The sequence below is a fragment of the Zingiber officinale genome, chromosome 4B (assembly GCF_018446385.1).
Source record: "Zingiber officinale cultivar Zhangliang chromosome 4B, Zo_v1.1, whole genome shotgun sequence".
NCBI lineage: Eukaryota > Viridiplantae > Streptophyta > Magnoliopsida > Zingiberales > Zingiberaceae > Zingiber > Zingiber officinale.
Window position 1 is genome coordinate 19913617 of NC_055993.1, and position 25755 is coordinate 19939371.

At 40.8% G+C, this 25755-nt stretch overlaps 1 protein-coding gene across 3 annotated transcripts in view; it reads left to right on the forward strand.

The window, feature by feature from the left end:
- Positions 1-2079: 2079 nt before the first annotated feature.
- LOC121974829 (nicotinate-nucleotide pyrophosphorylase [carboxylating], chloroplastic-like) overlaps positions 2080-25755 on the forward strand; it is a 41549-nt gene continuing 17873 nt past the window's right edge. For 2 of the 3 annotated variants that reach the window (XM_042526088.1, XM_042526087.1), the window contains exon 1: positions 2080-2560. In XM_042526088.1, the coding sequence (XP_042382022.1) occupies positions 2363-2560 (198 nt within the window). In that variant the 5' untranslated portion in view covers positions 2080-2362. Of the gene's footprint in view, positions 2561-5663; positions 7681-25755 lie in introns of those variants that run through there. The other variant, XM_042526086.1, reaches the window with a different exon arrangement.

Genomic DNA, 25755 nt, shown 5'->3' on the forward strand with positions numbered 1-25755 from the left:
GAGAACATCCGAGAGGAAAGGGATTTGACTCGTGAAACTCGAAGAGCTTTCCGGTTCATCCATGATTGCGCTTCCAACGACAGCGACATCCAACGACTTCTTCGATTTCTTCTCGGGAGATCACTTTAAGTTGTTACCGCTTTTATCTTGTGTTTGATTTCATGCTGTAAAAAAGACAACAAGATTCGCTTGAAATCTCAAGTGGATCTTTAGGTAAACCACAGATAAGTTTTTTTTTTTTTTGGTTGAAAATTGTTAATCCTACTTGATAAAAAAATGTGGAACGGATTGTACATAATCTATTTAAGGATGACAATAATCATTCACATTCATGATCTACAAACAAATAATTTATTTTTTGAATTCGAAAAATGGCTTTGCTCAACTAAACAACACCTAGTAACTCAACTTAAGATTTCCAAAATATTTTGGCATAATTTTCTAACAAAATTGATATGATTTAGGTTAATAAGTACTTTTGACAATTTTTGTATAATTGGATCCCAAAGAAATGTTATCCATTAGTTAAACATTGTGTTATATCTACTTCAAGGCTAAATTTGCAAAACTAATGTCAAACTCATCTAGAAGTGTGGCACCAATGTATTTTATCATATTATATTTACTACTGTGAGCCTCTTTAGTTGAAAAAGAGAAGGATAGATATATTTTTTAAAATGCTAAAATTAAAATGCATGCTTTGAAAATCAAACACCTAAAATGAAAAAGAGATAAATGCTATTAAAGGTCAATATTTAAATGAAAATAGAAAATAACGTGCATAAAAACAAAAAGTAAATTACAAAATTGTTCTACAAAACACAAATCAAAATACCATGTCACAACTAGGATTAATTTGAGATTGTCTAAAAATATCTAATATTTAAATTAATTAGGGTATAATAAAAAAGATGCTTCTTTTATTGAAATCGTGAAAAAGCGTCTCTTCTCATTAATGCATCCCGTCCTAATATCCAACTTATTCTTCTTATCCTTTATTTGGCCGAGTTAGAAAGGTGAATGAGAAAGGTGGAAAGAAAGGAGGGGATTCTTTTGTATATGAGTCTAGTCAAGCACTGCTTGGAAGTTTTAAGATATTATAGTTAGTTTATATTATTACATATATATTGATGATGCAAGTAAATGTATGGGGGAAAATTCTCTTTCATACGTGGATGTATAGGGGGTGCAAATATAATGTCCGGATTTGTATTGAATCAACTTGACTTGTATACGACTTGTGCATATCGAATGTCAGATCAGTTGGGACAAAATTTATTCAAGTTAGTCTCAACACTCAACACTTGGCAACTCGAGACTCGGTACTCGACGGTCGGTTGAATCATCACCCTGAGTCGGACTCGCTAATCAAACTCAGTTGACTCGGACTCTACACTCAGACTTAGCAGTCAATCATACAAGATAATCCGGTCTTCCATACAATTTAATCATCTCAAGCAGCTCATCCCTTGTTAGACAATCTGAGATCTAATATCTCCGATAGATTATCAGGTCATAAAAAATAAATCACCTATACACATATTGCAACATTTGTGATACATAATTGCTACGACATTACATTACAGTGTTATTGATCAATACCTAAGCACGTGCTGTAGCGTTATAAATTATAATGCTATAAGAAAGGATAATTCATATTAAAAAAAAAAAAAAAAGAGGGGATGTTGTTGTGATGATTAATAAAAAAGACCTCTTTTTGATTAATTCAACAAAAAAAAGAGTACTCTTGAATTTTGCCTAATTAATTAACCCTTATATCTACATGATAGATATTAATGGATTGCATTTGCATAGAAGTTTTGGCCATTTTTTCTTCTTCTTTGGTTTTATTTCTGCACAACCAAACCTGTTCAATGCCTGAGCACCTCATCCATCACCTCTGCTGTTATCATTCAACCTCTCCAAATCCCATGCAGATCTTCTATTTCAAGCTTCCTGAGAATGTTTCTGCATCTGAAATAATTGTCTTCATATATATATATATATATATATAATTAATTACCTATCAAACAAGGAGTCTGGATTGGGTAGGTAGAATTGACTTATGATTCCTTCGTCAACAGGATATCCCCAAAAACCAATCTCCAATGGCATCTCTAATCTTCAAACTATCCAACACCCTCAAACAGATCAATCAAACATTCATTTCGAATCCTAAGCAATCTGAGAGTCTTCGAACAGAGCTTTCACTGATTACCAGGAACAAAATTGTCTTTCCTTTTCGTTGACTTTGAAAAAATTGAACCCCCTCGAGCTTTATTATGGACGAGCAAGTCCGGGAAAGCAATTCCCTGCCTTCTCTTCTGCGTTCTTCTTGTGGTTCCCCTGCTCGAGGAGTATTATGAAGTCGGAGAAGCGCAGTAACAGACGCTCCTGCTCGGGGCTCTTCTGCTTCGGCGGCCCTCGGGTCAACGACTCCGACGTGCAGCCGCCCGCCGCCGGCGGTCGCGAGAAGAAGAAGGTCCTGGCTCATTCTCCGGCCAGATCGAGGCCGGTCCGGGACGGCGATGAGAGCCGGCCCAAGAAGTCTTCGGCCGAGGTAACCTCCATTTCTCTCTCTCTTCTTCCATCCGTCCGTTCTCGCACTAGCACGAATCGTGAAGCCGTCTACGCGGTTATTGTTATTGTAGTAACTGTCTGATTTACAATGACGGAATATTCCTTCCACGTCGGATAGAAGCGCCTGTGGTCCCCACGCAGAAAATCGAGTAGGTTTGCCCCACACGTCGCGTCGCTAACCTATGCATGCAGGAATTTTGTTATTTTTTTAAAAGTATTATTATTAATATAATATTTTACTGAACGTGTAGGTAGGTTTTATATTACTCATTTCGGATATTAAAATTTTAAATTTTTGAAAATGCATAGTACATTCTCTTTACGCTCCCTTTTTTTATCATCACTTAACTACTAATTCACCATCAACCAACTGCTTTAGATAGTCAAATATAACCGTCGATTTCTAAATTTATTATACAAACCACTAGGTTTGTGATAAGTAATTGATGGTCACCAATTCAAGTCGATTACTAATCCTTTTGTACTTTGATATGACCATTACCCTTTTGTACTTTGATATGACCATTACACAGCTTGTTTTGTCAATTTAAAATACTCATGTCTCTCTATTTAGACTATAAAATTTATGAGTATGGTTAATAGGAGTGTAATGAATTTAATTTGAAGTGTTTTTGTTAATAATTTTAGAAATCTTAGAATCAATTCAAACCATGACTATTTTTATGCTCTTGTGAGCTTCTTAAGTATAACCATGCCCTTAAACATAAATTCCACAACCTAAATTGAGGTGTGTGGATTTTTAAAAGACTCACAACCTTAAGACAATTTGGAATAAACTGATTAAAAAGATACATACTTGTTATACTTACTCATCAACATCATTAAAGGATTCCAAAGGCTTCCATGATTCAACTATATTAAAATCTTGAAATTTCTGACACATAGTCATTAACAAGTTTTAGCCAAAACTTATTAGCGGCTTTAGAAACCTCAAAATTATTTTAAATCAAGATTATTACTCATAGAAGTCTCTAGAGCGTAATCATGTCATCGTACCTAGATTCCACATCTTAAATTGAGAGTTATGGATTTTTAAAATCTTCACTACCTTAAGAATTTTTGGCACAACCTCATTAAAGAATCTAGGTTTATCATACTTACCAACACCATCAAAAAATTTCTAAGACTCTATTTGTTCATACCATATTAAGACTTTAAAATTTTAGACATTATAAGGTCATCAATAAATTTTAGTCAAAATTTATTAACTATCTTAGGAATTTCATAATCACTTTAAATTAAAATCATTATACTCCTAAGTGTTTCCTCAGTATAACCATGCTCTCAGACATAAATTTCATAACCTAAATTGATAGATGCGAGTTTTTGAAATCTTCACAATTTTAAGACAATTTGGCACAAACTTATTAAAATATTTAGATTTGTCATACGTACTCACCAACACCACCAAAAGGTTCTTAAGACTCGTATAGTTCAGACCATGTTAAGATTTTAAAATTCCGGATATTGTAGGGTCATCAAATAAGTTTTATCTAAAATTCATTGATAACCTTGGGAACTTCACAATTACTTCAAATTATAAGGATCATTACACTCTTGGGAGCCTCCTAAGTGCAATTATGTCCTAATACCAAGATTTCATAGCATAAATTAAGATATGTGAGTTTTTAAAACCTTCATGGTTTTGATAAAATTATCAATGAGTTTTGCTGACTATATATGTTTAAAATTTTAAAATCTTAACATAATCTAAATCAGGGGAGTGGAAGTCCTTGGAACCCTTTTATAGTGTTGGTAATTAAGTATGATAGGAATAAACCCTTTAATGAGATTGTATCAAATTGTTTTAAGATTGTGAATATTTTAAAATATTATATATTTCAATGGATAGAATGTGGAATCAAAGTTTGAGGATATTATTACACTTAGGAGGCTCCCAAGAGTATAATGGTTTTAATTTGAAGTGATTTTGAAGTTCTTAAGACTATTAATGAATTTTGGTCAAAATTCGAAGATGACCCTACAATGTTCAAATTTTCAAAATCTTTATATGGTATGGACCAAAGGAATCTTATGAACCCTTAGATGGTTTTAGTGAGTAAATATGACAACTTTATACGCTTTAATAAGCTTGTATTAAATTATCTTAAGGTTGTGAAGGTTTCAAAATTTTATATCTCTAGATTCTGGAATCTATCTCTAAAGGCATAGTTATATTCAGTAGCCTTCTAGGAGTGTAATAGTCCTAGTTTGAAATAATTTTGAGGTTCCTAAAGTTATTAATGAGTTTTGGCCAAAACTCTTTGATAGCCTTAGGCACCTCAAAATACCTCAAATAACTCTTTATATCATTCTGAGTGTAACCATGAAACTAAGTAGTCAATTGATGAGTTATAGACAGTAAATTGCTAATCACAAATCTAGCACAATAAATTTATAAATCGACTGATGCACTCAATTACTTATAACAGTCAACTGATGGCAAATTAGCAATCGACTGATGATTAAAAAGGAGGCATAATGAGAATGTACTACGTATTTTTAAAATTCTGAAATCTTGATATGTGAAATGAGTAATATAGAAATCTACACAGCGGTTCAGTAAAATATTCTTATTGATATTATACCTAACTAATAGTCTGCTAATGACATTGCTAATATACACCTATGGTAGATGGCTATAAGTTGGTTCATGACTGAGCTGATTAAAGGTTTTTATAAGACTTATCATTAGAATACCTTGTCAAAGCTATCTTTTCCTAAAAATGAATCAATATTAATTTGCTTCAATTATTTAAATACCTTTTGTTTACTACAAATTTATATAAGAGATTGGGGCTAAAAGTTGATTTGCATGTGTAGTCCATTATGATAAATTTGAAGGCATCACATATAATAGTATCATATAGAATACAATTTAAATAATAAAATTTGATAGCAATATCATTTTTATCAGTAAATATAAATTTAATAATTAAATGCACATTCATATTCTATGAGATTTAATTTTTAATAGTATCTTAGATGTAACTAAACCTATCCATTTTTATACTAAAATATGAATTCAATGAATATAGCTATGTTTTATTGTGTTGCAATAGGATCGAGATGACAACAATAATGGAAACAAGAATGGTGACAAGAATGAACATCTAAATCTCTTTCAAACTCAAATAAAAGATGACATCAGCATAACACAAGCTTTGCCTACTCAAAACTCTCTTCCAATTCAAAAAAGGCCTCACAACAATGAGCCAAAGCCACACAAGATTGTGAGTCTACCGGGGAAGCTTGATCCATCTATTGGAGTTGGGATCATGACAATCACTTTGGCTATGGTGACGTTTCTAGGTCGCGGCATTGCTATAATTTGGTTATGCTCATGCTTCTGCGTATTGCAACTAGCGAGAGCTACAACACCTTGTGATGATGGAGAAAAAAATTCATCAAAAATGATCGATATGGACTCAGCTGAATATAAAAAAAGAATAGTTTTAGAAGGTTTTCTTGAGAGAAATGGGCGAAAACCATCGAATGTTGCTTAATTTGAAAAGACTAGATTTTTTTTATTTTTCTTTTTAGTATTTTTTAAATACTGTAATATTAAGAAAATAAACTTGTAAATAAACTTAACTTATTTGTCTATACTAACTTTAGCATTTCATTATCTTGTAGTTGTCATTCGACTGTTAAAGGTGTAGATAAGGGTTTATAGTCGCCACTCGATTGTTGAAGGTGTAGATGAAGATTTATAGTCGTCGCTCGACTGTTGAAGGTGTAAACAAGGATTTATAGTTGTCGCTCGACGATTGAAGGCGTAGACAAGAGTTTATAGTCGCCGCTCAACTGTTGATCCCGACTATGATTTATAGTCACCGCTCGATTGTTGACGCAGACTAGGATTTATAGTCGCTGCTCGACTGTTGGCGTAGACTAGGATTAAAGTTGCTATTCAACTGTTGAGGAAGACAGAGGTTTAAAATCGCCACTCGACTATTGAGGGAGATAGGAGTTTAACGTCACCGTTCGACTGTTGACATAGATAGGGGATTAAAGTCGCCGCTCGATTGTTGACGTAGACAGAGGTTTAAAGTTGCCACTCAACTTTTAACTTGGTCGAACATCATAAGAGTATGGAACACTTAGGATTTTTATTTATTGTCTTCCTTCATCCACAAGACATACACTTACACAAGTACATTCGGATTTAACGACGCACTTTTCACCCGACCCTATATGGCTGGAGATGGTTCACGCTCCAAGGATGCTCGAGCTTTCTCCCATCCTCGTCCTGCATGTAATAGGCTCCCAAGAGGAGCTTCTGAATGAATTTAAAAGGTCCTCCCTATGGAGCCTCCAATTTGGTGACGTTGCCGACTGACTTCACTCTTTTCTAAACCAGGTCGCCGACCTAAAATGACCTTGGAATCACCCTTCAATTGTAGTTTTTCTTCATGCGTTGTCTGTACGCCATCAGCCGGAAGGCGGCCTTATCCCATTCTTCATCCACTAGGTCGAGCTCTATGAGCCTCCGCTCGGCGTTTCCATCGTCGTAGAGCTGCACCTAATCACACTCTACTCTGACTTCCACTGGAACCACCGCCTCACCGCCATACACCAGGTGGAATGGTGTGATGCAAGTCACCTCTCTTGATGTGGTACGATGAGACCACAAGATGCTTGGGAGCTCATCGACCTAGTTGCCTCTAGCATGGTCGAGTTGAGCTCGTAAACCCCTAAGGATTCCTGGTTGGTGACTTCCACCTGGTCGTTGCTCTAAGAATAGGCCACTGAGGTGAAAGTCTGCGTAATGCCATAGTCATCATACCACTCCTTGAGTCTCCTTCCAGCGAACTGCCTCCCATTATTCAAGACGAGCCAGCAAGGATGCCAAACCGACATAGGATATTCTTCCATATGAACTTGATGACCATGTGTTCAGTTATCTTAGCTTGCGGCTTGGCCTCCATCCACTTTGAGAAATAATCTACCGTGATAAGTAGAAATTTGTGCTAACTGGTCACCATTGGAAATGGATCAACGATATCCATGCCCCATTGGTCGAATGGACAAGATACCGTGGATACCTTTGTTGGTGCAGCGGGGCCGACAAGAGGGGAGGGGTGAATTGCCTGCAAATGAAAAGTACCCTCCTCAAACTTTCAACTCTAAAATAATAGGAACAATAATAATAAGAAAATAAAATAAAGGAGAATAATGGAAAAGAAAGAAGACTCAGCGATTTTGACTTGGTTACAACCAAGAAGGTTATTAATCCAAGGCGGTTGGAAAGTGCACTAGAAAAGTCTCCTTCACTATAGACGAAGAAGCCTTTTTACATACTAAGAAAGTACAGAAGTTGCTAGGAATTGAATACTAAGTTGATTGAATAATTTCCTAACTCCAGGGGCCTTTATATAGCTCTTGGAAAACTTATCTCGAGCCTTGAGGGCACCTCCAAAGGGGTTGAGGGCGCCTCCAGCCGAGTCAGCGGATAGAACTTTATCTGAACTTGAAACAGTCATCTAGACTGGGTCGAAGGTGCCTTCAATGGCCTTGAAGGCGCCTCCAAGACTGCAAGCAGTGCAGGCGCCTTCAGCACTTCGTTGAAAGCGCCTCTAGCTAGCTTTTCCAGCTCTTTTTGACTTGTTTTCTTCTTCCGAGGTTCTGATTGCTTGGGTGATTGCGGCCAACCAAAATAGGGCTCACCCGAACTCAATTTCTGGCATTCTCCTCCAGCAGGCTTCCAACCCAGCTTCTCGTCCCTTGAACGTCGTGCACGTTCTTCTCGTCCACCGGTGTACTTTTTCACAGCTCTCTCATCCTTCGGACGCACCGAGCCCGTCGGCTTCCTTCTCGTGTAGTCCTTCTCGCTAGCTGCGTCTTCCGCTCGATTTGTTACGCTCCTAAGCTCCTGCACACTTAGACACAGGGATCAAATAACAAGCAGGACCTAACCTAATTTTGTTGATCACATCAAAACAACCACGGGGTCCAACACTTATTGCTATAATGTCATGTCGTTCGGATTGAAGAATCTCGACGCCACCTACCAGAGACTGATGAACAAGGTATTTTGCCAGCAGATCGGCCGCAACATGGAGGTATATGTCGATGATATATTAATAAAATCCCTCCAAGGCGCTGACCTTTGTGCAAACATCGAAGAAACTTGCCGAAACCTAAGGGCGTATAGGATAAAGCTAAACCCGAACAAGTGCTTGTTTGGAGCAAGAAGTGGTCGCTTCCTTGGATACATCATCACCGAATGGGGAATCGAGGTGAATCCTAGCAAGGTGAAGGCGTTACAAGACATGCCCCCACCCCGTGCTCAATGGCTGACTGGGCAGATTACTGCACTATCCAGATTCATCTTCAAATCGCTCGACCGGAGTCGACCCTCAACATTGAAGGCGCCCTCAATAGTGTTGAAAGCGCCTTTAACTGGGTCAACTCGACCGTTTGCGCACGGATAAAGTTTTATCCACTCACCTCGACTGGAGGCGCCCTCAAGGCTCGAGATAAGTTTTCCAGGAGCTATATAAAGGCCCCTGGAGCTAGGAAACTAATCAATCAACTTAGTATTCAATTCCTAGCAACTTCTATACTATCTTAGTATGTAAAAAAGCTTCTCCGCCTACAGTGAAGGAGACTTTTCTAGTGCACTTTCCAACCGCCTTATATGAACAACCTTCTTGGTTGTAACCAAGTCAAAATCGTTGAGTCTTCTTTCTTTTATGTTATTCTCCTTTATTTTATTATTATTATTGTTGTTGTTGCTATTATTTTGGAGTTGAAAGTTTGAGAAGGGTACTTTTCATTTGCAGACAATTCACCCCTCCCCTCTTCCCCGCCCCGCTGCACTAATAATTGGTATCAGAGCAAGACTGCCTTAGGAGGACTAACCGCCGACTGAAGCACAAAGATCAAGACGATGGCCGGAACAAGCATTCAACCCCCAAAATTCGACAGAGACTTCGCTACATGCAAGCGAAGAATGGAAGTATTGTTTTAAAACAGATTTTGATATTTTACTGACAATGAAATATGGTTTTTCAGTCCCAAAAGATAAAGAAGAGTACCAATGGATGAAAAAGGAGCAAGCCGATTTCGTGGCCAACGAAAAGGTAGAATTTCACCTTCTCAACGTCCTGCCGCCCCAGGAGGTAAGTCAAATCGGAAGCTACGACTCCGCCAGAGACCTCTGGAAAAAATTCCTGGAGCTCCATGAAGGTACCTCAAAAGCGAAACTAGCAAGGCGCGACATCCTCCGGACTCAGCTGACAAATCTCCGGATGAACAACGACGAAAAGGTAGAGCAACTCCAAGCAAGGATAAAGGAGCAGATAACTCAACTGACCAATCTCGGAGAATCGGTAACGAACCCAGATTCTATTCGGTATGCACTCAACGTCTTCCCAAGAACTCCAGAGTGGGCGTCCTTAGTAGATGCTTATTACATTTCTAAGGACTTTGAGGTAAGTACTGTTGGAGCAATCCCAATGGTCCGCGGGACCATGTGTTTTGGTGTTTGGGCAAAGGGTTTAAGTTAGGTTCACCCTTGTATTTGATATGTGTATTTGAGTTGTGCAGGTTTGCAGGATACACATATGACTCAGGTTGATGGCTTCGGGTCCGGTGAAGGATGGAGCATCCGAGGGACCGTGGACAAGGCAGCGAGGACAAGGGCCGAGGGAAGCGACTTCGAGGCATACGCGAAGGATGGCATTGGGTACGAGCCGCGGGCTTGAATGCATCCGAGGGACGAGAGCCAAAGGAAGTAGGCTTGAAGGCAAAAGGTCAAAGCTGCAAAGGAAGAATCAAGTGAGTCATAAGGGTGAGGTGTAGTCGACTGTGCAGTCGACTGGGAGTAAACAGAATGCTTCTGTTCGCTCGACCAGTGTGGAGCAGTCGATCGGTACTGTGACCAGTCGACTGGAATCGAGCCGTTGGGATGTAACGGTCGAATTTCACAGAGGCGATCGACTGCATGTTTTAGCAGTCGACTGGTAGGCGGGGTTTTCTAACCCGTGGCCTATAAAACCAAAGCTTGGGAGCTTGGTTTGAGTTGACGAAATAGAGGTGGTTAATCTCTATTAGTAGTCTACTTGTGCCCTAGCGTCAAAAGAGTTCTTGAGAGGGTTGTGGTGAGGTTTCTCCACCCACAAGGAGCTACGTGAGCTAGCCGGAGTTTGCCGGGGAGTAATCCACCGAAGGATCGGGATCGTCCACCTTACGGACAGCCGTGGAGTAGGAGCCCTAATCTCCGAACCACGTTAAACGATCGTGTCAATTGGTTTGCTTGTCTTTCTCATTCTTAGTCTTTAGCTTTCGTATTTGTATTTGTATTGTTTGTATTCCGCTGTGCTAACAAATACGTAGGAAGCGCTTATTTGGGGGTGCCGTCTATCCAACCCCCCTTCAAGCCGGCCGTCCGATCCCCAACAAGTGGTATCAGAGCGAGGACGCTCTCCGTTGGACTAACCGCCAAGGAAGCACAAGATGACCGGCTTGATAGAACCGCCAAAGTTTGAAGGAGGAAGCCTTGGGGACATCACATTTTGGATGATGAAGATGGAAGTCTTCTTCGACACGGATTGGGATACAATGATGGTGATCAAGTACCCGTTCGAAGTCCCAAGAGACAAGAAGGGAAAGAAGCTCCGAACACGACATTGGACGGAGGAGCAAACCTCACGGTCGGAGGCAAACTCAAAGGTAATAGCAATTTTAATTGATTTATTGCCTCCTAATGTGATAAGTGGTGTAGGTAAATATGAGAATGCCCATGAATTGTGGAGTAAAGTGAAGAAATTTCCATGGGAGGAATTTTTGCCTACACAAGAAGAAGAAGAAAAATCCGAAGAAAGTGATGAAGTGGTCCAAGAGGAGAAGAAGGACCAATCGGATGTGGAGCCCAAGGAGTTGGGTTTAGTAACTCAAGAAGAGGAGGTGGAGCAAACGGAAGTTGAGTCACACTCAATATCCGAGGAGGAGAAGGAAGATGAGGTATCATCTACATCCTCAAGAATTGAAGAAAATTCCAAGACAAGTGAAGAAGATGAAGTCTTGGAAGTAAACATAGCAAGCACCTCCATCGAAGTGAAGTCAAAGAACAACATAATTTGCTTCGGATGTAATGAGAAGGGACACTACAAGAGTAGGTGTCCAATGAGTAAGAAGAAGGTATCTCCTAAACTCAATTCAATTCCTTTAGAATCTAATTTGAGTTGTAGGAAGAAGAAGGAGAAGAAGCACATTAGATGCTTCACGTGTGGAGAACTTGGACACTACCACACAAGATGCTCAAGGAAGGGAGAGTTCAAGAAGTTGGAGCATCTAAAGAAGTGGGAGAAGAAGAAGAGGAGCTCAAGTCAAGGGGGAGCTTCAAGGGTAAGGGAGGTATACCCTAATTTGAAGTGTAATTCAAATTCAAATTCTTATCTTCCCATGCATGCTAGGAGAAATAATGATTATCATTATGTAGCAATGAAAAATTTTGGATTTAGATATCATGATAGGAGTAGGGTAATTGTAGATCAAAACCCTAGAAGACCAATGCATGATAAACAAAGAAATAGTAGACCTAAGGAGACCCAAGGCATTAATCCTAAGAAGGGGAGACATATGCCTAGAAAGGGTAGGTCTAGGAATGTCCAATTTGGACAAATTAACTCTAGGGTTAGAAACCTAGAGAAGGAGAATCAAGCTTTAAGGGGAAAGCTTGATAAGTTAGAACAATTCCTTAAGAGATTCAATGTTGGATCTAAGGAATTAAGGATGATGTTGGGTAGCCAAAGACCCAACAATGATAGATCGGGTTTGGGATACCGATCTAATCCCTCCAAGGTTAAAAGGAGACCATGTGCTAGGGTGGCACATGATAAGGGCAAGGGAGAGTCATCCAAGGCCAATAAAAAGAAATATGCTAGGGTTGCATATGATTATGGCAAGGATGATATGTCCAAGGTCAAGAAGATAAGGAGATCTTCTAAGGGACATCATTGTGGTTTGGTCATAATAGATGAGTCACCAAGGGAGGTGGCTAAGGTTAAGAGCTCTAGGGGGAGCTCAAAGAGTCAATTTGGGACCCATGGCCAATGGATCTCAGGTGGGTTCTACTTGGGGGTCTAGAGGAGCCATGGAGTGTGCCAAGTGGTTTAGAGACGGACTTGAGTCTCAAACCTGGGGAATTGGCACACATGGTTTGTATTTCATGCAAGAAATATGACAATTGGGGTCATATAGCATGATAATTGGTTTTGGATGTATAGATGCCATATAAATCAATGCTAGGGATGCATTATGGGTTAGTATGGGCAAATACATCAAGAGGAAGCCAAAACTAGGACTTTAGGTCAAGGTTCAATTGAACTTTTTAGCTAGTTTTGTGTTTTGTGTCAATCTTGGGATTGGTGATAGATATATTTTTATATATATTTTTCCCAAGTAGATATTGATATAATAGACCTCTCCACAAAATTTGGGGATTTTTGGAGGTCTGTGGAATTTCTGGCGCATTTCTGAAGTTGGCCAGAAAAGGCTGATTTTTTCATGAATAGTGTACCAGTCGACTGGTACAGTTACCAGTCGACTGGTAACACTGTTCAGGGGGCAGTCGACTGGTACTTCTTGCAGTCGACTGATACCAGTCTGAAAGTGTTTTCAGCACTAGATTTTGACCGGGTCAGCTCATATAGATGTATGGGATCCATGGGTGATACATACATGAGTTTAGGGTCATTTGGATGACAAGTTTTCAATAATTGGGATATTGTTGGAGAACTTTTTGGATGTTAGGCAAAGGGGGAGAAGTAAGGTTTAGTTAGGAAAACCTGAAAGTACCTTTGTGTAGGGGGAGCCTTGGGATAGGTTCTTAAAAAGCCCGTTGTAAAAATCCTAGCTCAATGGAGAGCTTAGGTGTAGGGGGAGCCTTGGGATAGGTTCTTAAAAAGCCCTGTGCATTGTTTCGGCGTTGTAAGTCCAAGTGTGTAGCCTTGGCATCGTAAGTCCATTCGGCAGTGTAAGTCCAAGTGTGTAGCCTTGGCAACGTAAGTCCATTCGGCGGTGTAAGTCCAAGTGTGTAGCCTTGGCAACGTAAGTCCATTTGTTTTAGCATGTTTATTTGCTATATGTTTTCCCTAACTTAAACGTATTGCCAAACACCAAAAAGGGGGAGATTGTTGGAGCAATCCCAATGGTCCGCGGGACCATGTGTTTTGGTGTTTGGGCAAAGGGTTTAAGTTAGGTTCACTTGTATTTGATATGTGTATTTGAGTTGTGCGGGTTTGCGGGATACACATATGACTCAGTTGATGGCCGGGTCCGGTGAAGGATGGAGCATCAGAGGGACAAGGCAGCGAGGACAAGGGCCGAGGAAGCGACTTCGAGGCATATGAGGATGACATTGGGTGCAAGCCGCGGGCTTGAATGCATCCAGGGACGAGAGCCAAAGGAAGTAGGCTTGAGGCAAAAGGTCAAAGCTGCAAGGAAGAATCAAGTGAGTCATAAGGGTGAGGTACGAGTGCACGAGATTGTACTCGGAGTAAAATCCTAGGTTTTTAGGGTTTCTTGTGCGATCTTGTAGCGTGATCTTGTAGCGCCCGTAGCGCGCTCATATGCGCATGCGATCGCATGTTTTGGCGATCGCGCGGTGCGATCATCGCGGCGAAATGTGTGGAATCGAGCCGTTGGGATGTAACGGTCGAATTTCCACAGAGGGCAGTCGACTGCATGTTTTAGCAGTTAACCCGTGGCCTATAAAACCAAAGCTTGGGAGCTTGGTTTGAGTTGACGAAATAGAGGTGGTTAATCTCTATTAGTAGTCTACTTGTGCCCTAGCGTCAAAAGAGTTCTTGTGAGGGTTGTGGTGAGGTTTCTCCACCCACAAGGAGCTACGTGAGCTAGCCGGAGTTTGCCGGGGAGTAATCCACCGAAGGATCGGGATCGTCCACCTTACGGACAGCCGTGGAGTAGGAGCCCTAATCTCCGAACCACGTTAAACGATCGTGTCAATTGGTTTGCTTGTCTTTCTCATTCTTAGTCTTTAGCTTTCGTATTTGTATTTGTATTGTTTGTATTCCGCTGTGCTAACAAATACGTAGGAAGCGCTTATTTGGGGGTGCCGTCTATCCAACCCCCCTTCAAGCCGGCCGTCCGATCCCCAACAAGTACCTTAGAAAACTTATTTTCTACTTTCAAACTTCACGAGTCTCAAATTATAGAGCCGAAACAAATAGAGAAGACAAACTTCAACGTTGCCCTACAAGCCAAGATGGACGATCCTGACTCCGAAGCGTCGATCGATTAAACTAAAGCAACACTATTGGTAAGGAAGTTAAATAAATTTATTAAAATTAATAAATTTAGATTACAGTCGAGGAAACATCAACACAACAAAAGGACGGTTCGATGCTACAACTGCAATGAGGAAGGACACATCAAGGATGACTGCTCGAAGATGAAGAAAAAGCACAACGAAAAGGAAAAGTAGAAAAGACTGACGTCCTCGAAGCGCAAGAGTCTGAAGGCTACATGGGATGAATCGTCATCCTAGGAATAAGAAGTCGAAGCATTCTCAGGAGTAGCACTAATGGCCAACCATCAAATCTTTGAAGAAACCAGCTCAGAGATGAGCATAGATGAAGGGGGAGAATCATTAGAAGAAGAAAGCTGCGATGAAGGGGGAGCATCAGAAATAGAGGTAAGTCAGGTACGTAAACTAACTCCCAAGCAATCTTTTCAATTCATTAAAGTACTTACTAAAGATTTAGTTAAATTAGAAAAGAAAAATAGTGAATTAAAGTTAAATTTAGAAAAAGCATGTCCTTTAGAAATGTACGATAATTTAAAGTTAGAAAATGAAAAATTGAAAATTGAAAATTAAAATTTTAAAAATGATCATGCATGCTTAAATAAATTTCTAAAATCAAAATTTAGAATATATGGAAAAGTGAATTGGTATATTAGAAAACATCAGGGACAACTTAGAAAAGTTCTCAAAGGTTATGTACCCCCTAAGTACTTTATTAATCCAGTAGGAAGGAACCTATATTGGATTCTAAAATCTATTCTAGTTTAATTTTAAAGTTAAACGCTTTCAGCAAGAAAAATTAAACAATTAATTTCTTTTGAAGATTTGTCTAAGAAAGTGGTTGTTGCTCCAATAACCAAGAAGGTCTAGTGCCTCACCATTGCTTGGAAGCCAATATATTGAAATAAAATGTTTAATTAACTTACTGATAAATCATTGAAAGTAAATAATGCTTTAAAATATTTTTCAAAATTGCCTTAGTTAGAAATGTTTTTAATTAATTAGAAAACTTTTTCTTACTTAACTTTTTTCTAATTCTCAAAAATACTTTTGGCCTAAGTTAGCAACTTTACTTAGAACATTTCTTTTTAAATTTTTTTTTGCAAAAACCTTTTCCTTTTAACTTAGAATTTATTTTGAAAATGATTTATTTTAAAACTTGAGTATTTACTTAAGAAAATTATTTTTAAACTTGAAAATTTTTGCTTGATAATTATTACCATATGTTTTTTGATGTGATTAAAGGGGGAGAGATAGGACAAGTTTAGGGGAAGTTTTAGGTTTTAACAGAATTAATATTTTTTAAATTTTCTTATTATTGCAAACTTTTTTCTTAAAATGCTAGTTTAGTAATTTTGTTAAATTACTTGTTTGTTTTTTTCCTAACTTGAACTTGGGTTGATGCACATCAAAAAGGAGGAGATTATTGGACCCTGTGGTTGTTTTGATGTGATCAACCAAGTTAGGTTAGGTCCTACTTGTTATTTAATCCCTGTGTCTATGTGTGCAGGAGCTTAGGAGCGCAGGAAGTCGAGCAGAAGACACAGCTAGCGAGAAGGATGACACGGGAAGGGAGCTGACGGGCTCGGTGCGTCTGAAGGACGAGAGAACTGTGGAAGAGTACACCGGTGGATGAGAAGAATGTACACGACGTTCGAGGGACAAGAAGTCGGGTCGGAAGCCTACTCGAGGAGAAGGTCAGAAATTGGGTTCGGGTGAGCTCTATTTCGGTTGGCCGCAATCACCCAAGCGATCAGAACTTTGGAAGCCTTCGTGGAGATGAAGAAAAGCTGAAGAAGCCATTGGAGGCGCCCTCAACAGTGTTAAAGGAACCCTAAACATTGAAGGCACCCTCAACACTGCTGGAGGTGCCCTCAACATTGAAGGTGCCCTCAATAGTGTTGGAGGCGCCTTCAACTGGGTCAACTTGATTGTTTGCGCACGGATAAAGTTTTATCCGCTCACCTCGGCTGGAGGCGCCCTCAAGGCTCGAGATAAGTTTTCCAGGAGCTATATAAAGGCCCCTGGAGCTAGGAAATTAATCAATCAACTCAGTATTCAATTCCTAGCAACTTCTGTACTTTCTTAGTGTGTAAAAAGGCTTCTCCGCCTATAGTGAAGGAGACTTTTCTAGTGCACTTTCCAACCGCCTTGGATTAACAACCTTCTTGGTTGTAACCAAGTCAAAATTGCTGAGTCATCTTTCTTTTCTATTATTCTCCTTTATTTTATTTTATTATTATTATTGTTGCTATTATTTTAGAGTTGAAAGTTTGAGGAGGGTATTTTTCATTTGTAGGCAATTCACCCCTCCCCTCTTGTCGGACCCACTGCACCAACAATAAGTTCCATCGGCAGTAATGAAACTGACCTTCTCTTGATTCTCCTGGGTGAGCAGCACTTGGTGGTAACCTTGATATGCATCGAGCATGCAAATCAGCAAACAACCTGCCGTGGAGTCCACCATTTGGTCTATCCTAGGCAGGGGAGAGAAGTCCTTCGAGCAAGCCTTATTCAGATCATGAAAGTCAATGTTGTAGGACCCTCGGCGGTCGACTAGAGGGGGTGAATAGCCCTGCAAAGAAAAACAACCTTCCTCGAACTTTATAGCTTAATAATTATCAACACTTGCATAAAATAATTAAAAGACTAAAAGAAATGAGGCACAAAGAAATTATTTGGTTACAACCCGGGAGGTTGTTAATCCAAAGAAGATGTAAAACTCACTAAAATTTTCCTCTGAGCAAAGAAGCCTCTTACAACAGTTAACTCTCACAACTAGAAAACTAAATTAAAACTGAATCAATTATAAATGTTGTTTCTCTCTTTTTCTTGTTATTTTGAACCATTGAGACTAGGATTGTATTTATAGTCCTGGTCGGGGCACTTGGAAGGATTTCAGGTGCCTAGGAGGGGATAAACTTTTATCCCCATCGTATTGGAAGGAACCACATCACATTATAGATAATTTTTTTGCTCTAGGTGCCCGGAAGGGTTTCGGGCGCATGGAGTCCAGACGCCCGAACCAGAAAGTCAACTTCCAGTTGACATTTTGGTGTGGGTCTTCCGCTTCGATCCCACTCGCATTGGTCCAGATCTTCCGCTCTGGCTCTGCTCACTTGGTGATCTCGACCATCCAGAATCAGGTTCATCCGAACCCAACTTCCGACCTTCAAGCAATCTTCCGCTCCAGCTTTTCGTCCCTCGGAAACGCTGCGCACCTCCTTCTCATCTGCACACATACTCTTCCGTAGCTTCTCTTCCCTTAGACCCCGTTGACTCTCTTCCGTGCAGTTCTTCTCACTAGTTGCGTCTTTTGCTCGATTTCTTGTGCTCCTAAGTTCCTGCACACTTAGACACAGGGGTTAAAAACCAATAGGACATAACCTGACTTGATTGATCACATTAAAACTACCTTGGGGTACTAATAGATGCAAACTTTCTATTTGTTGCCTGGTTTAGAGACTAGCACAACGTTGGTGAGCTAGTTAGGAAACTAAACCTTGCGGATGCGGCCGACTTCAAGCAATTTTTCTATCTCTGCTCGGATGATCTGGTTCTGCTCTACACTGAAGTCTCTCTTCTTCTATTTCATAGGCCAGGTCTCCGGTCAAACGTGAAGCTCATGATGAGCTACACTTGGTGAGATGCCCGGGAGCTTGTGGGTCAACCAGGCGAACATGTCGTAGTTTCGCCTAAGATAGGTGACTAACTCTTCCTTCTTCTCCTTTGTTAGGTCGACAGCGATGAAAGTGATGGCCTCCGATTGACTGGGATGAATTTAGAATTCCTCCTTTTCCTCATAGACCAGTGCGGAAGGTTCTTCCCTGATAGCGTTCACTTCCAAGCGAGGGGCGTTTTGCGCGAGTCTTGCTTCGGACTTGACTATCTCAACGTAGTATCGCCGAGCAGCCAGCTAATCGCCTTTAACTTAGCCCACTTTGTTGTCCACCAAAAACTTGAGCAATATAGCCAGCCGTGTCTGGCCGATTGGTCATACGTCATTACTGGTGAACCCATAGAGCAGGGTCATCATTGGCTACAACTCGCTTCAGTCAATTTGTAGCTAGTCGAACGCCTTCTTGAATATGATATTCACTGAGCTTCCTGTGTCAACAAACATTTGGTGAATAGTATAATTAGCTATTACCGCTCGAATAATCAGGGCTTCATCATGAGGAATCTCCACTCCTAAGTCTCGGGGGCTGAAGCTGATCTCGAGTCCTTTAGCCTTCTCCTTGCTATATCCAACACCGTGTATCTCCAGTCGCTGAGCGTGGGACTTCCTTGCTCGGTTAAAATCACTGTCGGTTAGCCCATCGGCGATTATTCCAATTTCTCCTTGAGTGGCGTTGCTTCTGTTTTCTTCCTCTCTAGCCGAGGGTCTGTTCCACTCATTAGAAGCTCTGGCAGGACTTGTGTTGTTCCTCCGCTGGGCTTGATGATGGCTTGGTTCGGCAGTCGTTCTTTCTTCATCCCTTCGCCCGACTGATCGGCCCCTGTGATGTCTATCGGGAGATGGTGATCGACGGAGATATCCTAGTGGGGCCGGTCTGCTAGCTATCGGTGTCAGGTCGTAGTAGTCGCACGTGTTGTGTGTCATCGACTAGTGGAAGGAGTAGAATAGCGGCATCCATGCCTTGCCTTTTACAGCTTTTGGACGACTGGCTGATACATGCTGTACAGCCTGTGTTCGAGGCTCTTGGTGTTGTTGCGCTCTTCCTGATCGGGACCCCTTGGGTGGTTGATGGCTGCTTAGTGGTTGCCGCTCAGGCGCTCCTGCAAATTCAGCTGGCACCTCCTTTCTTCTTGCTACTTGGGCATCTTCCATGTTTATGTACTCTGTGGCCCTCCTGAGCAAGTGGCCGAAGTCCTTCGGCATCCTCTGGATGAGTGAGCAGAAGAACTCTCCTTTGGTAAGCCCTTGGGTGAAGGCGTTCGTCAATATTTCCGAGGAGACCGATGAAATATCCATGACCACCTAGTTGAAGCACTTAATGTAGGTCCTAAGTGCCTCCTTGGGCCCTTATTTCAAGAAAAATAGGTTAATGCTCGTCTTCTAGTAGCGGCGGTTGCTAGCGAAGTGGTGTAAGAATGGCGCTCGGAAGTCTTTGAAGCTATAAATTGAGCTGATCGACATTCTTCTGAACCAACGCTGCGCTGCCCCAGAAAGTGTAGTGAGGAAGACCCAACACTTCACTCCGTCAGTGTACTGATGAAGTGTGGCTGTGTTATCAAACTGGGCCAGGTGGTCATCTGGATCGGTCGTTCCGTTATACTCACCAATTGTCAACAAGGTGTAGTGCTTCGGCAGAGGGTCGTCCAAGATTCCTTGAGAAAACTATTGATTAATTCGCTCGAGTGAATCATCATTCCTTAGTGCTTTCCATTTACGTGCATCCCGAATGGGGGCATCGTCTGAGGAGGATCCTCGTTCCTTATCCGCTCGGCCTAACTCCTCTGCCAAAGTGTGGAACAGTGCTTGATGGAAGGGCATCGGCATGGGGGGGGGGGGTGTCTCCGTATGTGCCAACCAGCTTCTTACTATGTCCCCGAATGAATACATGATCTGCTCGGTCTCTATATCTGGCTGGATGACCCGTTGCTGAGGCCTCGGGCTCTGTACATGGCAATCAACCAATGTCTGTTGTTGTTGTTGCTCCATTATTTTTGCCTCTCAGGCTTGTATCATCATATCCAACTCCCCCTTTGTTAAAGCAACGTTGGCGAGTCATCCAATGTCCTCTATCTTCATGTTTCAAATTAAGGCTATGTTTCCACAGACGGTGCTAATATGATCCTGTCCGAAAATCATAGAGATGGAAAGTTGGAGATGTGGCTGCTGCATTGACTAGATGTAGACCATGCTCCAATCTGCAAGCACAAGAAATGTCAGAGTCGAGCTAGGGAAGGGGTCCCCAGCATTAGCCCTCTAACGCTCAAGTCAGTCACCGGAAAGAGGAAAAAAGTGAAGCAATAGTAGATACAGGCGTGAATCATGAATAACACGTACCTCCGTCTGTGTACGAACCTCCTTTATATAATGCCCTGATGGGCGACATACATGCTTTTCGATGTGTGGGAACATTCTCCCATTGGTCACGAACACATTCTCCAATTGGTCTTGGACACGTGGTCATGGACACGTTCTTCCATTAATCACGAATACGTTCTCCAATAGGTCCTGGACACGTGGTCATGGACACATTCTCCAATCAATCCTGGACATGTGGTCATGGACACGTTCTCCAATTGGTTGTGGGCACGTCCTCCGATTTGTCATCGTACCATCTGCCTGCTGACCATGCCCATGTCGGCAACACTATCTTACAAAAGGACATTGAGAGATATGATGATGATCCCGCTACTAGGCCGAGCGAGGTAGCTGCTCGACTGGGGACTCCTCTGCTCGGTCGGCCTCGGCTGGTCTTCTTTGCAGAGCTTGGGTATAGGAGACTGCTGCCTCCCAATCGGACAAGCACTCCGATCTCTTGGTGTTCTGCTACTCCATACTGAGCGTTTGGTGATCTTACCATATTGTTCCGAGCTAGACAGGCAGTCAGCTCAGCCAAGCTTGTTGCCAATTGGACATTGTTTACCCGACCGCTGGCCGACCAGCCCTTGAAGTCGACCTCCACTCGACCACTGTAGGTGAGCCCTTTGACACCCGGGCATTGACCACCTTGACTTTGACCTCCACCTTAACAGTTGACTCGTACCTAGCAGACCCCCCCCTTTATCACCACATCAATTATAGTTATAGCATCTTATCTTCCTTGCTCTTCTTTTCTTTGCCTGTACTTGATTAAAATTATTAGTTCTAAAAATTTTCTTAAATTTTCTTACCATATATGTTGTTTCATCATCATCGAAGGAGGTGTCAATGTCTAATTCATCCTTCTTGGCTTTTAGAGCAATATTGTTTGATTTTCCTGAGAATCTATACAGCAAGATTCGTGAAGTTCAAAGTTAAAAATAAGTTCAAGAGTACATTCCTCGAGGTCCTTAGATATGTAGTAAGCATCTACTAAGGCTGACCATTCTTGAGTTCTCAAAAAAGAGTTAAGTGCGTACCTTAAGGAGTCACAGTTTGTTACCTTTTCTCCAGGTTATTGAGCTGGGTGATCAGGTCTTTGATTCTTGCATGGAGTTTGGATACCTTCTCTCCCTTGTTCATCCGGAGGTTTGTCAGTTGACTTTGGAGGATGTTCCGCTTTTCCAGTTTAGCTTCTAAAGTACCTTCGTGAAGCTCTAGGAATTTCTCCCAGATAACTTTGGCAGAGTTGAAGCTTCCGAACCGGTTGACCTCTTGGGGGCAGAAGAACGCTAAGCAGATGGAACTCTACTTTTCCATTAACCACATAGTTGGTTTACTCCTTCATCCATGTGTACTCTTCTTTCTCAACTCCGTGTTGATCGATAGGTACTACAAAATCATATTTTATAATTAATAGAATTTTGAAGTCGGTTTTGAAAAATACCTCCATGCACTTCTTCCACATTGTGAAATGTTCCTCAAATTTTGGCGGGTAGATACTAGATCCGATCATTTCTTTTACTTTGAATGGAGGTTAATCCTTCTGAAGTGAGTTTGGCTTTGATATCACTTGTTAGGTCCCGTGCGGCTGACAAGAGGGAATGAATTGCCCTTCAAAAAGAAAATGAAACCTTTCTCGATCTTTAAAAATATTAATGCACTTGTATAAAAAGAATTGATAAACTAATTAAAAGACATAGGCTACCAATTTTACTTGGTTACAACCGGGAAGGTTGTTAATATAAGACTTTGAAGCACTAATCAAATTCTCCTTTCGTCATAGGCAGAGAAACCACTTACAAGCATTGGAAGCACACAATCAAAGTAGTAGAATAGTAAAGAAACTCGTGTATAAGTGATCTGAACTACTAGAATCAGGGTTGTATTTATAACCCTGATCCAGGCGCCTGGAAGGGTTCCAGGCACTTTGGTATAGATAAACTTTTATCTATGACATAACGAATCATGATAGCATGGAAAGTGATAAGTTTTGTGGTCTGGGCGCCTGGATTAGGTCTAGGAACTCAGATTGGGCTGAACTAGATCGTGACCAGGGCTCGCACCCGGGGTGCCCTAGTTTCCCTAGGTGATCAGGCGCCCAGACCTGGTCCGGGCGCCTGGAGTCCAGGCTCTTGGAATAGCTCCGAGCGCCCGAACCAGAGTCAACTCCCAGTTGGCTTTTTGTCCGGGTCTTCTGATCTGGTTCCGCTCTCTTGGGTGATTTCAGCCATCTGAAATAGGGCTCGCTCAAACTCATTTTTCGACCTTCTAGAGTAGTCTTCCGCTCCAGCTTTTCATCCCTAAAAAACACCACACACCTCCTTCTCATCCACGAACATACTTTTTCGCAACATCTCGTCCCTCGGACACACCAAGTCCATCGACTCTCTCCTGTGTCATCCTACTCGCTAGCTGCATCTTTCGCTCGACTTCCTGTGCTTCTAAGTTCCTGCACACTTAGACACAAGACATCAAATAAACATAGGACCTAACTTAACTTGATTGACCATATCAAAACTATCTCAAGGTACTAATAGTTACTCCACAACTTCTTGTGGTATAACAAATTCATAATCCACAACACTTTATGGTGCATGTTCAATTTCCACCAAGGCCTCAGTTCTAGTTTGTGTATCTTGAAGTTCTTCAGGATCAACTTTACTCTCATTAGCTCTTCTAGAAATAAAATTTCTTTCAAGAAAAATGCTATTTTTGGCAACAAACACTTTGCTTTGTGTGGGATTATAAAAGTAATATCCCTTCGTTTCCTTGGGATATCCTACAAAATAACACTTATCAGATTTGGGTCATAGTTTATGTGAAACTTGATGTCAAACGTAAGTCTCACAACCTCAAATATTTATTAAAGATATCTTGGGACTCTTCCTAGTCTATATCATATATAGTGTCTTTATGACTGCCTTAAATGGAACACAGTTAAGTGTAAAATCAGCTGTCACTAGCGTATATCCATAAAAGGAAGTAGTAAGATCTATATGACTCATCATTGATCATACCATATCTAATAAAGTATGATTTCTCTTTTCTGATATACCATTCCACTGTGGTGTTCCAGGTGGAATGAGTTGAGATATGATCCTAACTCAACGAGATGGTCACAAAACTCTTAGCTATGGTGTTCTCCATCTTGATCTGATCGAAGCATTTTAATACACTTACCAAGTTGGTTTTATATTTCATTCTTAAATTCTTTAAACTTTTCAAAGAATTCAGACTTGTGTTTTATGAGATACACATAGTCATATCTACTGAAATCATTAGTAAATGTAATGAAGTATTGATAGCCTCCTTTAGATTCTATATTAAAAGGGCCTAAAACATCAGTATGAGTCCTAACAAATCATTATCTCTTTCGCTATGTCCACTAAAAGGAGTCTTAGTCATCTTGCCTTGAAGACAAGATTCACATGCCTTATATAATTTAAAATCAAATAAGCCCAAGAGTTCATCCTTATGGAGTTGTGATATGTGACTCTCATTTATGTGACCCAAGCGACAATGCCAGAGATATGTTTGGTTCAAATCATTAGACTTGAACTACTTGGTATTTATGTTATAAATTGGATTTTTAAAGTATAGAACATAGAGTTCATTCATAAGAGGTGCACTATAATAGAACATATCACTTAAATAAACTGAACAATATTTGCCTTTTATTATAACTGAAAAGCCTTTCTTGTCCAATCAAGAAGTAGAGATAATGTTCTTAGTTAAAGCAAGCACAAAGAAACACTCTTTAAGTTATAAAATAAGCTCAGTGGGCAAAGATAAGGAATATGTTCCTACAGCGATAGCAGCAACCCTTGTGCCATTGCCTACTCATAGGTCCACTTCACCCTTCGTCAATGATCTACTATTTCGTAGCCCCTGCACATTCATATAAATGTGAGATACCCATGAAGAAGAAATAGATAGATTAACTTCTATAACACATATACCTGAGGCAGAAGTCTCACTTCTCTTCTCTTTTACTTCCTTGAGGTACAACTTGCAGTTCCTCTACTAGTGTTCGGTCTCACCATAATAGAAGTAGGTTCCTTTCCTAGCCACCTCACCTTTCAGTTTCAATACATGAGACTTGCCCTTGCCTTTGGCTTGGGTCTTACACTTACCTTTGGGCTTCCATTTGCCTTTTCCCTTTTGCATCATCAAAATGTTACTAGGTTTTGCCTTCTTAAGGTTAAGTTCAGTAGTTCTCAACATACTTAACATCTTAAGCAATGGTTTGTCAATTTCTTTCATGTTATAGTTCATAACAAATTGACTGTAGCCTTTTGGCAATGATTGCAGAACAAGCTCAGTAGCCAATTCTTGGCCCAATGAAATCCAAGTCTTTTAAGGTTCTCAACATACTCAATCATTTTGAGTACATGAGCTCCTATGGGGCTTCCTTCTTTCATCTTGCATTAAAACAAGGCTTTGAATACCTCAAACCTCTCGCGCCTTGCATGTACTTGATATAGTTGTTTAAGATATGTAACCATATCATAAGCATCCAGTTGGTGTAGGAAGCACCAGACGATTAAACCTGTGTTTTGATAATGGCAAAGAATTCAAAAGTTAAGATGTCTTGTTGTCTGATAAGGTTGATTGAGCATGCAGGAAAGTCCTAAGTTGTCTTAGGCAAAAGTCCTAGTGGATTCTAGGTAGGTGGAAAATCCTAGGGGGTGGTGACCCTAGGTGATGAAAAGTCCCAGCTGCGGTTAGATAGGTGGAAAATCCTAGGGGGTAGTAACCCTAGGTCCTAGGGGGTGGTAACCCTAGGCGGAAAGTATTGGTGGGTCGAGCGCTTCAGGTAAAATCCTAGAGTCAGGGACTCTAG